At 43.3% G+C, this 14,346-nt stretch overlaps 1 protein-coding gene across 1 annotated transcript in view; it reads left to right on the forward strand.

Moving 5' to 3' along the window:
- Positions 1-14,346, forward strand: part of LOC124544790 (dehydrogenase/reductase SDR family member 11-like) — an 89,780-nt gene that overhangs the window by 14,836 nt on the left and 60,598 nt on the right. Inside the window, exon 2 of the mRNA XM_047123472.1 lies at positions 4,818-4,980. Coding sequence (XP_046979428.1) covers positions 4,818-4,980 — 163 coding nt within the window. The remainder of the gene's footprint in view (positions 1-4,817; positions 4,981-14,346) is intronic.

Raw genomic sequence — 14,346 nt, forward strand, 5'->3', positions numbered from 1 at the left:
AGGCTGAGTCGTCCTCTGAAGGGACCGGCGTACCGTTGTGCGGTTTCGCTCCCGAACTAAAAGCTCCTGTGACTATCGTGTCTGGAATGTATGTATGTACACCAGCCTCGAGTATTTCAACCCCGGTGCGCTTACTTGTTATTTGCATATCATTTACATGAATTCATACAATATTGACTTTATCTTATCGAGTTTCGGTTCGAATGAAGCGTCTTGATGTGTGGAATATTATTGTGAGGGCGGAATATGTAAGCAATGAAGGTCAGGAGACCATGACGACTTACAACTGGCAGACCTCTCTTGTCCAGGAAAAAAGCCGTTTTGCCACTGCTGTGATGCTTTGTATGTCCTTCTTGTTCCGTGTATCATGGGCTACTTCGCTGCCTAGGTAGCAGAATTCTTTATCTGCTTTGTGAGCTCCAATTGTGATGTTAAAACCGTCGCTGTTCTCATTTCTGCTACTTCTCATTACTTTCGTCTTTCCTCGTTTTACTCTCAATCCATATTCTGTACTCATTAGACTGTTCATTCCATTCACCACACCTTGTACTTCTTCTTCACTTTCACTAAGAATAGCAAGGTTATCAGCGAATTGTGTGATAGTCCTCTTACTTGTCAACTCTTGCAACATTGGGAACTATGTGGATGATTCTTTTGCAGTCTGTCGGTATATCGCCAGTCTGATACATTCTTAACACTTGTGAATAATCGTTTTGTTGCCACTTCCCGCAATGATTTTAGATTCTAATAATGGATCCCATATTTCTTCTCTATCGATTCCTGTTTCTTTTTGTATCACGTCATCAGATAAATCCTCACCCTCACAGAGGCCTTCAATGTACTTTTTCCATCTGTCTGCTCTGTCCTCTGCGTTTTACAGTGGAATTACCATTGCGCTCATAATGTTAAGGCCCTTACTTTTAATTTCATCAATGATTGTTTTGACTTTTCTATTTGCTGGGTCAGTGGGTTCGACAATTATTTCTTTTTGATTTCTTCTCGTTCTTCCCGTAATCATTTCTCCTTAGCATTATTGCACTACCTATTTATTTCATCCCAAACTCACTTGTATTTATGTATTCCAGAATTTCCCTGAACATTTTTGCACTTCCTTCTTTCGTCGATCAACTGAAGTATTTCTTGTATTATCCATCGTCTCTTCGCAGTTACGTTCCTTGTACCTATGTTTTTCTTCCCAGTTCTATTCCCTATCGCGGTATCTATAGGCTCAGAGAACTTTTGTATTCCACTTCTTTGCTAAATGATTCTTCCTGACTAGTCTCTTAAGCTTCAGCCTACTCTTCATGACCTCTAAATTCTGATCTGAGTCTATATCTGCTCCTGGAGGCGCCTTACAATCTCGTATATGACTTCCGAATCTCTGCCTGACATGATGTAATCTAACTGAATTCCTCCATCATCTCCTGGCCTTTTCCAAGTATACTTTTTCCTCTTGTTATTCCTGAACAGTGTATTCGCTATTACAAGATGAAATTCTTTGCAGAACTCAATTAGTCTTTCTCCCCTCTCATCCCTTCTACCAAGTTCATATTCTCCAGCAACCGTTTCTTTAAGTCCTTCCAACAACAGCATTCCAATCTCCCATGAGTATTAGATTTTCGTCTCCCTGTACATAATGTATTAGCCGTTCAGTATCTTCATGTACTCTGTCTCTTCATCTTCTGTTTGCGATTTCACCATGTAGGTGTTGATTTGCTGCCGATTCTGATAAGGACAAACCTGTCACTGAACTGTTCACAATAACTCACTCTCTGCCCAGCTTTCCCATTCATAACAAATCGTACTGTACATCCGTTATAGCATTTTCTGCTGTTTATATTACCCTATACTCATCTGGCAGAAATCCTTGACCTCTGTGGATTTGACTTCACTAGCCCCTACTATGTTTTCAAAAGCTTTCCCTAACTCTACAAATGCTATAAACGTTGGTTTGCCTTTCCTTAATCTATCTTCCAAGACAAGCAGTAGGGTCAGTACTGCGTCGCATGATCCTACGAGTCTCTGGAATCCAAACTGATCTTCCCCGACGTCGGTTCCTGCCAGTTTTCGCATTCTTCTGTAAAGAATTCGTGTTAGAATTTTGAGTCATGACTTATAAGACTGATAGTTCGGTGATATTCACACCTCTCAACACCAGCTTTCTTTGGAATGGCAATTATTTGGTGAAGTCTGAGGGTATTCCGCCTGTCCCACACATCTTGCACAGGAGGTGGAATAATTTTGTCATGGCTAGCTCTCCCAACGATATCAGCAGATCTGACAGAGTGTCATCTACAGCATTGGGGGGGTTCTTCCGATTTACGTCTTTCACTGCTCTGTTGAAGTCTGCTGGCAGCATCATTTCTTCCATCTCAGCTTAATCCCTGTCCTCTTTGTATAATATTACCTTCAAGTTCATTTATCTTGTCTAGCCCCTCTTTATACTCCTTCTACCTTTGAGTTTTCCATTCTTGGTGCTTCTTCTTCTTTCAGTTTACCTATAGGCATTGTATATCTTTCTACATAATATCTTTCAACATAATATCTACAGGCTGTCTCCGTAAGATCGTGTAAAAATTTGATAGGACATACAGAATGCTCCACTGAACAATTTGAGGTAGGGAACCTCGGGTCAGAGAATCATGATTAAGTAGATATTAGGAATAAAATCACAGTACTGTGTACTTTTTTATTTACATTGCACTCGGTGTTCAGTTCACAAGTGGCCCATCGGGACTATCCGACTGCCATGTCATCCTCAGCTGAGGATGCGGATAGGAGGGGCGTGTGATCAGCACACCACTCTCCCGGTCGTTATGATGGCTTTCTGTGGCCGGAACCGCTACTATTCGGGCGAGTAGCTCCTCAATTGGCATCACGAGGCTGAGTGCAATCCGAGAAATGCATGGTGGCCCGGATGGTCACCCATCCAAGTGCCGGCTACGCCCGAAGCACTTAACTTCGGTGATCTGACGGGAACCGGTGTATCCACTGCGGCAAGGCCGTTGCTTTTTTATTTACATTCGTTACAGTTAACTGCAAATACCATCATTGACACAATGAACGTACCATTTGTGCTGTATCTTATAATACGTACTGAAACCAACCTCAATGCAAGCATGACGTCGGTGGACAAGATTCTGACGCACCCTGACAAATATCCCTGGTGTGATCCTCACGCTGCCAGGTCCATCGTTTCTTCTTTCCAATGAACCAGTCTCCCCCATTCATCTATCGAGAGAAATAAACACTCCTCGTAACGGATGATGCCTATTAAGAAATCGTTCCCTGTACATCCTTTCAGCAGCGAGAGCATTGCAACATACTTCCCTATACGCAAGGTGCAGGTCAGTGAGTTCTGCGAAACTACACCGGTACTGCTCCATCGTATTGTACTGTACGTCTCTGAACAGCACTGATCCTTAGCGGTCTCTGTCATGGGACTATGTAAATACGATACAACAGAGCCACCTTACGGCCAAGTAAAGTAAACAAAACCGGCATCGTGACTTCCCGGTAATCAAAGTCGTCCTCCTTGTTTCCTTTCAGGAAATAAGGAATCTACAAGTAAATAAACAACACAGTACGTAGTCAATAAAATTCTTCTAGGTTTGAGGCCAGAATTTTATTGACTATGACAACGGCCGCGGAAGCCTACGTTTATATTTAACACAGTTAGTTGTAAACAAGCTGCAAAACAGTAATGCTAGACAAAGCGGTAGCAAGTTTACTTCTATATCTTATTAAGCTGGCTTCTCCGACTCCAAGTTCCTTACCTCAAATTGTTCACTCGCGCATTCTCTATGTCCTGTTAAATTTTTGCACGCTCTTACGGAAACACCCAATAGGTAAGATATCTTGGCTAAATGACATAAAAATTCATGGTAAAACTGAGGAGGGAGCAATCTTCTTCGAAAGTAGCAACTTTCCTGCCAATTTACACGACGGCATAAGTGTGAATAGCATTTTGTAGTAGACTGGTAGCTTATTGATAATGTTTCTACATCTACATCTACGTCCATAATGTGCAGACCACTGTGAAGTCCACGGCAGAGGGTACTTTCCATTTTACCTATTACAATGGCCCTTATAATGTTACTTAAAATCCGTCTTGATTGCAAATTTTTTTTTTTTATTATTCATGTGACCGGTTTCGGTTCATTCAGAACCATCTTCAGATCTGATATTTCAGTTACAGGAGTACCCCGTCCAAATCCAGCAACTTTCACATGCTACGTCACATACTGTGTGACGTAGCACATACTATGTGACGTAGCATGTGAAAGTTGCTGGATTTGGACGGGTTACTCCTGTAACTGAAATATCAGATCTGAATATGGTTCTGAATGAACCGAAACCGGTCACATGAATAATTTAAAAAAAATCGCAATCAAGACGGATTTTAAGTAACATTATAAAATCACTGATTACTGTTATCCCATAAGACATTATGTCTGTTTTTGCTAAACAATGGCCTTTCCCGCTCTCATATGTGCGCGCTGCAGTTAAGCTCATCCTACCTTCGCGATCACTACGGCAGCGATACATTGAAGGCTGTAGTGTATTCACAGATTCCTTTCTTAAAGTTGGTTCTGGAAACTTACTAGCTAGTCTCTCATGGAATAGTTTGCGTCTATGTTCAGGCGTTCGCCAATACAGGCCTTTCATCATCTCCGTCATGGCCTCCTGTGACTATTCGCACTGGCCTTTGTATACATTCCATATCCTCTGTTAGTTTTGAGGTAAGCTTTTAGTTTGTAAATATTTGTTGTTTACGGAGTGATGAAGTTTTAAAGCTGTGTCTTGTGTCTGCGCAGGCACTGGAACTGAAAGATGCCCCTGGGAAGCTGTACCCTTTGCAAGGGGACGTCAGCAGAGAGGACAGCATCCTTGCGGCTTTCAAGTGGATCAAAGATAATCTGTCAGGCGTTGACATCCTCGTCAACAACGCTGCGATTCTAATTGATGAGGAACTGACATGTAAGTATGAAACTCCGTGTACAAGTGTTTTTAGAAATGTCCTGAACATTTGGTACGAATGAAATATGTAGCAGAAGGTCGTTTACGAAGTAGTTACTATCGTAAGCATACTAAATAGAACTAATACGTTCGCTGAATCGTTCCGTAAAAGAACGGAATGGAAAAATAAAATTTATTTAATATTATTTACTTCCTTACTTATTACATTTTAGCATATCAAGTACAACATAAACACAAGCTCTTGTCACACTCTCAGAAATTATTACAATGAACTGCATTTTTTCGCTATACATTGGCAACTAATGATCCAATATGCATTAATACACCCAAAACAGTACTACTCCCCATCATCATAACTATTTCTACTGTTAACAATGACTATACCAATCACCATTCCTAAATGTGTGTACAGCTGTTATTATCCCAGAATGTTTTTCCTTCCTATCTGTCACTAGTATAAACAACAAATAACTCAAACAAATTATAAACAGTAACGACACCAGTTTCTTTAAGAACGAAGTCTTTTGCCGACGGTACTGTTGCATAAAACTTTCTAGGGCTTCAGGCCACGCCGTGTCAGGGTAAAATCCCGAGCTTTTGACGATTACCGCCCCTGTTTTTGTATGTTCATCGTTCTGATTGGAGGTTTAAGGGTTTTCGGTCGTCCACTTATATAATAAAATGGAACGCCTACATCCATCCTTACGATGCTATTTATTATATGGCTACCAGTTTAGGTACTTCAGTATACGATCTTCAGGCCTTAACTGACGGTGATATGGTTAACTCCAATCGTATACGCGATTCCACAGTGGCAGTCTGGTAGTTGATGGTTGGAGCCACGACGTGGTTGTTACAGGTAGTCTGCGGAAACCAGTTCAGAAATGTTGCCCAATGATCAATTGGTACTTGACTGTTGGACACACTACATTGTTGTTATAGGTAGTCTGAAATAATCGGGTTCAAAATGGTTCAAATGGCTCTGAGCACTATGGGACTCAACTGCTGAGGTCATCAGTCCCCTAGAACTGAGAACTAGTTAAACCTAACTAACCTAAGGACATCACAAACATCCATGCCCGAGGCAGGATTCGAACCTGCGACCGTAGCGGTCTTGCGGTTCCAGACTGCAGCGCCTTTAACCGCACGGCCACTTCGGCCGGCAAATAATCGGGTTTACACATGTTGGTCACTGATGAATCATGTATACGACTGGAGTTAAGGCATGAAGATGGTCTACTGAAGCACATCTTCGCGGGTACCGGGCCACTCTCTCCCCAACGAGAGTGGCGGGTTCAGCGCTGTTCGCGGCGCACGAGGCGGAGGGTCAATGTGGAGGCTGGCCGTATGGCATCGCTCGCTCTGCCTGTGAGTGGACATGTGGCCGCTCCTTCAGCAACATCCGAGCAGGCACACAGGGGGAGGGGTTTATTAGTTATTGGGAGCTCCAACGTTAGGCGGGTGATGGAGCCCTTCAGCGAAATAGCGGAAAGGTCGGGGAAGAAGGCCAGTGTCTGCTTGCCGGGGGGTCTCATCCGAGATGTGGAGGAGGCCCTGCCGGCGGCGATAGAGAGCACTGGGTGCACCCGACTGCAAATTGTTTCTGATGTCGGCTCCAATGGCTCCTGCCGTCCTCAGTTCGTACAGGCGGTTGGCGGAATTGGTGAAGGCGGAAAGCCTCGCTCGCGGGGTGGAATCTAAGCTAACTATTTGTAGTATCGTTCCCAGAACCGATCGCGGTCCTCTGGTTTGGAGCCGTGTAGAAGCTTAAACCAGAGGCTCATACGATTCTGCGGAGATCTGGGGTGCAAATTTCGCGACCTCCGCTATCGGGTGGAGAAATGTAGGGTCCACCTGAATAGGTCAGGCGTGCACTACACGCCGGAAGCGGCTAAAAGGGTAGCAGAGTACGTGTGGAGTGCACATGTGGGTTTTTTATGTTAGAGAATTCCCTCCCTAGGCCCGACAAGACGCCTCCTGAGACGCGGCGAGGTAGGAGTAGGGAAAATGCAACAGGGAATAACAATATTAATGTGCTAATAGTAAACTGCAGGAGCGTCTATAGAAAGGTCCCAGAAATGCTCTCATTAATAAACGGTCACAATGCCAATATAGTACTAGGGACAGAAAGTTGGCTGAAACCAGACGTAAACAGTAATGAAATCCTAAACTCAGATTGGAATGTATACCGCAGAGACAGGCTGGAAAGTGAAGGGGGAGGCGTATTTATAGCGATAAGAAATGCAATAGTATCGAAGGAAATTGACGGAGATCCGAAATGTGAAATAATTTGGGTGAAGGTCACGGTTAAAGCAGGCTCAGACATGGTAATTGGATGTCTCTATAGGCCCCTGACTCAGCAGCAGTTGTGGCTGAGCACCTGAAGGATAATTTGGAAAATATTTCGAGTAGACTTCCCCACCATGTTATAGTTCTGGGTGGAGATTTTAATTTGCCGGATATAGACTGGGAGACTCAAACGTTCATAACGGGTGGCAGGGACAAAGAATCCAGTGAAATTTGAAACAGTTAACGCAGAACAGGGAATCAGTGATCATAAAGCTGTTACTGCATCGATGATTTCAGCCGTAAATAGAAATATTAAAAAAGGTAGGAAGATTTTTCTGTTTAGCAAAAGTGACAAAAAGCAGATTACAGAGTACCTGACGGCTCAACACAAAAGTTTTGTCTCAAGTACAGATAGTGTTGAGGATCAGTGGACAAAGTTCAAAACCATCGTACAATATGCGTTAGACGAGTATGTGCCAAGCAAGATCGTAAGAGATGGAAAAGAGCCACCGTGGTACAACAACCGAGTTAGAAAACTGCTGCGGAAGCAAAGGGAACTTCACAGCAAACATAAACATAGCCAAAGCCTTGTAGACAAACAAAAATTACGCGAAGCGAAATGTAGTGTGAGGAGGGCTATGCGAGAGGCGCTCAATGAATTCGAAAGTAAAGTTCTATGTACTGACTTGGCAGAAAATCCCAAGAAATTTTGGTCTTATGTCAAAGCGGTAGGTGGATCAAAACAATATGTCCAGACACTCTGTGACCAAAATGGTACTGAAACAGAGGATGACAGACTAAAGGCCGAAATACTAAATGTCTTTTTCCAAAGCTGTTTCACATAGGAAGACTGCACTGTAGTTCCTTCTCTAGATTGTCGCACAAAATGGTAGATATCGAAATAAACGACAGAGGGATAGAGAAACAATTAAAATCGCTCAAAAGAGGAAAGGCCGCTGGACCTGATGGGATACCAGTTCGATTTTACACAGAGTACGCGAAGGAATTTGCCCCCTTCTTGCAGCGGTGTACCGTAGGTCTCTAGAAGAGCGTAGCGTTCCAAAGGATTGGAAAAGGGCACAGGTCATCCCCGTTTTCAAGAAGGACGTCGAACAGTTGTAGAATTTTGGAACACGTATAATGTTTGAGTATAATTTTTCTGGAGACTAGAAATCTACTCAGTAGGAATCAGCATGGGTTTCGAAAAAGACGGTCGTGTGAAACCCAGCTCGCGCTATTCGTCCACGAGACTCAGAGGGCCATAGACACGGGTTCCCAGGTAGATGCCGTGTTTCTTGACTTCCGCTAGGCGTACGATACAGTTTTCCATAGTCGTTTAATGAACAAAGTAAGAGCATATGGACTATCAGGCCAATTGTGTGATTGGATTGAAGAGTTCCTAGATAACAGAACGCAGCATGTCATTCTCAATGGAGAGAAGTCTTCAGAAGTAAGAGTGATTTCAGGTGTGCCGCAGGGGAGTGTCGTAGGACCGTTGCTCATCTCAATATGCATAAATGACCTTGTGGATAACATCGGAAGTTCACTGAGGGTTTTTGCGGATGATGCTGTGGTATATCGAGAGGTCGTAACAATGGAAAATTGTACTGAAATGCAGGAGGATCTGCAGCGAATTGACGCATGGTGCAGGGAATGGCAATTGAATCTCAACGTAGACAAGTGCAATGTGCTTCGAATACATAGAAAGATAGATCCCTTATCATTTAGCTACAAAATAGCAGTCAGCAACTGGAAGCAGTTAATTCCATAAATTATCTGGGAGTGCGCATTAGGAGTGATTTAAAATGGAATGATCATATAAAGTTGATCGACGGTAAAGCAGATGCCAGACTGAGATTCATTGGAAGAACCCTAAGGAAATGCAATCCGAAAACAAAGGAAGTAGGTTACAGTACGCTTGTTCGCCCACTGCTTGAATACTGCTCAGCAGTGTGGGATCCGTACAAGATGGGGTTGATGGAGGAGATAGAGAGGATCCAACGGAGAGCAGCGCGCTTCGTTACAGGATCATTTAGTAATCGCGAAAGCGTTACGGAGATGATAGACAAAGTCCAGTGGAGGACTCTGCAGGAGAGACGCTCAGTAGCTCGGTACGGGCTTTTGTTAAAGTTTCGAGAACATATCTTCAACGAAGAGTCAAGCAGTATATTGCTCCCTCCTACGTATATCTCGCGAAGAGACCATGAGGATAAAATCAGAGAGATTAGAGCCCACACAGAAGCATACCGACAATCCTTCTCTCCACGAACGATACGAGACTGGAATAGAAGGGAGAACCGATAGAGGTACTCAAGGTACCCTCCGCCACACACCGTCAGGTGGCTTGCGGAGTATGGATGTAGATTTAGATGTAGAACTGGTAGCCATACAATAAATAATATTGTAAGGACAGCTGTAGGTGTTCCATTTTATTACATTACCTCCACCATCTTTGTCAGAGGCAACTGACCGACAAAACTACTGCCTTGGTGATCTTATACAGCCTATAGACGGCTTATGACGGGTCGGAAATTACGTAATACTGTCGCAGATGGTGTCAACGTCTGCGCTGTCCTCAGCAACTGCAGATTTCTCCAGTTCTCGATTTTTAATATGCCGCTGATGTTCTGCACAGCGGTCGGAAACGATGCAGATGGATTGACCGATGTAATTGCTCGAATTTACGAAGAGGAGGCATTGCCTGCTGGGGGAGCTACTGTTAAAACTAAGTTTCCGAAAACAACCACAAGTCGCAGTTTGTATTTTTTATTGACCGGTTTCGCTCTTCAAATGAACAAGAGCATTATCAGAATATACACTGGAAAAGATAAAAATTGAGACAATGCAAACAACTTAACACAGACATTACTTAAAATACATTTCCTTCTTTCAGTATGGTGACTTACGTTTAAAATTGGATGACAGCATTAAAGATTGCCTTTAAAGTTGGCTGACAGCTCTAAAGATTAATTTGACTCTACTGCAGTACTTAAACTGCAGATAAAGGTCCACTGTTAAATGTTTTGGAAGAATTAGAAGTTTTCGTAGAAGAAAAGAAAAAGACGCCAAATTTATTAAACGAACAAATCGAATTTACATGGATAAGCAGCCAAAATATAATACCTGCCGTATCATCCTAACAGAAATACTTTTGATAACGGTATTTTTTTGTATAGACATTTTTAAATTTGTATGTTCTAGTGTACTTTGAAAGATATTATAATTTTTACACATGTACTCATATTTTTTGAAGCTAGGCAGATACGTACAGATTTGAGATGTCTATAAACACTCCCACGAAAGAGGCGATTAATGTAACTTTCGTTTTCTGTAGTTGTAAATTATTCTTGGATAGACCATACCATGGACGTTACAACTACTGTTCTACATTTCATTTTTGGCGCTGTCAGTGTCAATGTCATTATTTACTACTGTACTGTAAACGTGCTTTAAACGTAAGTTTCGGTACTGTAGTACAGCCAAATTAATCTTCAGAACTGTCAGCAGACTTTAAACGTCGGTCACCATACTGGACATAGAATATGCACTTTACTAATGTCAGTGTTGAGTTTTCCGCATTGTCTCAATTTGTACCTTTTATAGTGTGCGTTCTGATAACGCTCTTGTTCATTTGAAGAGCGAAACTGGTAAATGAAAAATACAAAGTGCGACTTGTGGCTGTTTTCGACAACTTCGACGTAATTGGTCTCGCACTCACAAGAGATGTTGAAAATCCCAGGGATCCTGAGGCTGAGGCTGTTCGTAAAATGGCGTAGCACCCCTTGTTATCTTCTTAGGAGGTCGGAGAACAGGTCCTCTGCCTCGTCTTCTCAGGACTGTGTCTATTTTGCTGGATGTCACACTGCATAATGGAACAGATGGTGCGACATTTCTCACGCCCCCGACGAGTTAAGACTTACCACCAGTCGCATTTTAGCCTCAGCCAAGCCTGTCAAATCTAACACCAGCAGAGTAGAGGGACGGGGCTCCGTGGATTGCGTAAATATGAAGGTCTTGTGGTGCTTCCGGCTGACAAGGGAAATTCCGCGTTTTTTTAAAATACTACTAAATATCACAGCACAGTGGCATCGTTGTTGGAGGATAGCACGCACAGGTGCCTGAAATGGGACCCAACTCTGTCAAAGAGCAGAAAAACGGTGTAGTTCCTGAAGAAGTCTAGTCTACCACAGGATGCCATCAAAATCTTAAAACACGAGCTCCTAGACCTCCCAGGCTGTACAGATTACATAAAGTCCACACGGAAAGTATTCCAGTGAAGCCAATTATTAGAGGTATTGGTTCTCCTACCTAACGGCTGGCCAAATATTTAACTAAATTAATGACTCTGATACTTGGCAGCTGTGGACGTTACATTAGAAACTCTCAACTGTTAAATGCAACATGAAAAAGATTAGAGTTGGTCCAAACAATAATTTAGTTAGCTTGGATGTTGTCTCCGTATTTGCCAATGTTCCTGTGGAGGACATATTGAAACTGCAGCCAGAACATTTTCTTCCTGAAATGATAAAGTTATTCCGGCTTGTTACGACGACGATTTCGATGGCGGTCTTGTATGGCGTCCATGAAATGACCAATGGAATGTCTATGAATTTCCCATTATCTCCAGCAGTGATGAACTTTTTAAGAAACGTTTTGAGGAACGTGCATTAAAGTTGGCTCCCCTTTGTCCATCTTCATTTTATCGTTAGATTGGCGACACGTTTGTGGTCTGGCCACACGGCCTAGAAGTCTTGAACACTTCCTCGAACATATGAACAGTATGCACACAAATATCCAGTTTACTGTTGAGAAAGAGAAAGAAGAAAGGCTGCCATTTTTAGATGTTTTGGAACAAGTGAGATGGACGTGTCGACTACTCAGTTTACAGCAAGCTGACGCACTGTGATTTGTTTCTTAGCGCCCAGAGTTTTCACCGCCCAGTGCAGAAGAGAGTAGTTTTAAATACATTGACACACAGACAAGCACCATTTCTGACGAGGGCCACTTGGATTTCGAAATTAATCATATGAAGCACGTGTTCAGAAAGAACGGCTATGGTTCACGTAATATGTGGTCAACGTGCTACAATATAAGGAAAGTAGTATCACACCAAAGTTGTCAGCAAATCAATGAGGATTTGCAGAAAATAAATGCGTGGTGTAATGACTGGCAGTTATCTCTCAATATTAGTAAGTGTAACCTACTGCGAAAATCCCATTCTGTACGAGTACAAAATTAATACGAAGTCTTTGGAAGCGGTAACATCCGTCAAGTATCTGGGTGTGACTACTCCAACCGATCTCAAATGGAATGATCAGATTACACAAGTAACGAGCGCCGGCCGGTGTGGCCGAGCGGTTCTAGGCGCTTCAGTCTGGAACCGCGCAACCGCTACGGTCGCAGGTTCCAATCCTGCCTCGGGCATGGATGTATGTGATGTCCTTAGATTAGTTAGGTTTAAGTAGTTCTAAGTTCTAGGGGACTGATGACCTCACATGTTAAGTCCCATAGCGCTCAGAGCCATTTGAACTAAGTAACGGGCAAGGCGAACTCTGGGTTGGAGTTTATTGGTAGAATACTGAAGCGATGCAGTCCTTCAACAAAGGAAATTGCTTACAATACATTATTTCGACCAGTCTTAGAGTATTTTTCGTCTGTATGGGACCCTTACCAGTTGGGTCTGATTCAAGAGATTGAGAAGGTCCAAAGAAGAGCGGCAAGATTCGAGACTGGTACATTTAGCCATCGCGAGAGATTACAAATCTCATAGAAAGTTTGAAGTGGGACACACTTTCAGACAGACAACGCGCTAAACGGAAGGGCCTGCTCACTAAATTCCGAAATCCGATCTTCACCGAGGATGTAGAGTATATATTATTATCACCAACTTTCAAATCGCGCAATGATCACCATTAAAAGATAAGGGAAATAACAGCTCGTACTGAGGCGTTCAGACAGTCGTTTTTCCCTCGCGCGATCCGCGAGTGGAACGGGGGGGGGGGGGGGGGGTAAATATAACTTTGGCGCGAATTGTGCCCTCCGCCACACGCTGGGTGGTGGCTAGCGGAGTATATATTTAGATATGCAGACTATCCAAAGATACATTCCTTCCATACTGCGGCGCTACTCCCAGAAAAATAGGCAGAATCGACGGCAAACGAGATGGAAGACCTATTTTACGATCTCCTAAGAAGACATATAGATGTTACTCGCTATTAAGGACACTCTCGGCCTCGAGATCTTTCAGATTTACAACTTCGCTTTTCAGTGCGGAAGCACTTACATCGGTCAGTCCATCCCTACCGTTTCCGAGCACTGTACAGAACACCAACGGCATATTAAAAATAGAGAGCTGGAGAAATCTGCAGTTGCTGAGATCAGCCTCACTAACACACACAACATGTCGTTTGGTGAAACAAAAGTTTTGCACCAGGGTCCTACATATTAGGATTCTATTGTTAAAGTTGCTATACAATTAAGAATGTGCGAGAAGAACTTCAAATGTACAGCGGACGTAATCTTAGCGGTGAATGAAAGCGAACTGTCGATGCACAGAAGAGCCAGAGATTTTTGTCATAATGTTTACGTTCCTATGGGATCGGTGGTAGCACCAGCGCAGACGTTGACACCTGCTGCTGCTCTTCCTCCCTGGTGTTACGATCGCCGGGGATGCGCTGTTGTCTGTTCGTCTGCCACAGCTGTTGACCTCAACCGTGTTTCCGATATCTCGTTACAACCTTCTGTAGTGCAGCAGACGGTCCTTCATTCATAAGATAACGTGCTACCCGTGCCTTTCTGGAAATAGCGTCGACAATTGTCCAACATCTGCCGTGTTGTCTCCCAGCGCAGTATCTTCTTGAGTTTGGCTAATCGAGTCTTCTCTGCTGACTTAGTTGCTGCCGATCAGTGACAACAACATCGGCATACAGCTCTAGGATATCCGCGTACAGTACGTTACGGCGTCCCTACTTCACGACAGGTACATTCGGAGATGTGTTTTCTTGTGTCAGCTGTGATGACCAACGTGCATCTGCTGTCTCTATTTCAATGGGTTGGTGGATAAGTTCGTAGCGTTTC

Source organism: Schistocerca americana, chromosome 8 (genome assembly GCF_021461395.2).
Source record: "Schistocerca americana isolate TAMUIC-IGC-003095 chromosome 8, iqSchAmer2.1, whole genome shotgun sequence".
Classification (NCBI taxonomy): domain Eukaryota; kingdom Metazoa; phylum Arthropoda; class Insecta; order Orthoptera; family Acrididae; genus Schistocerca; species Schistocerca americana.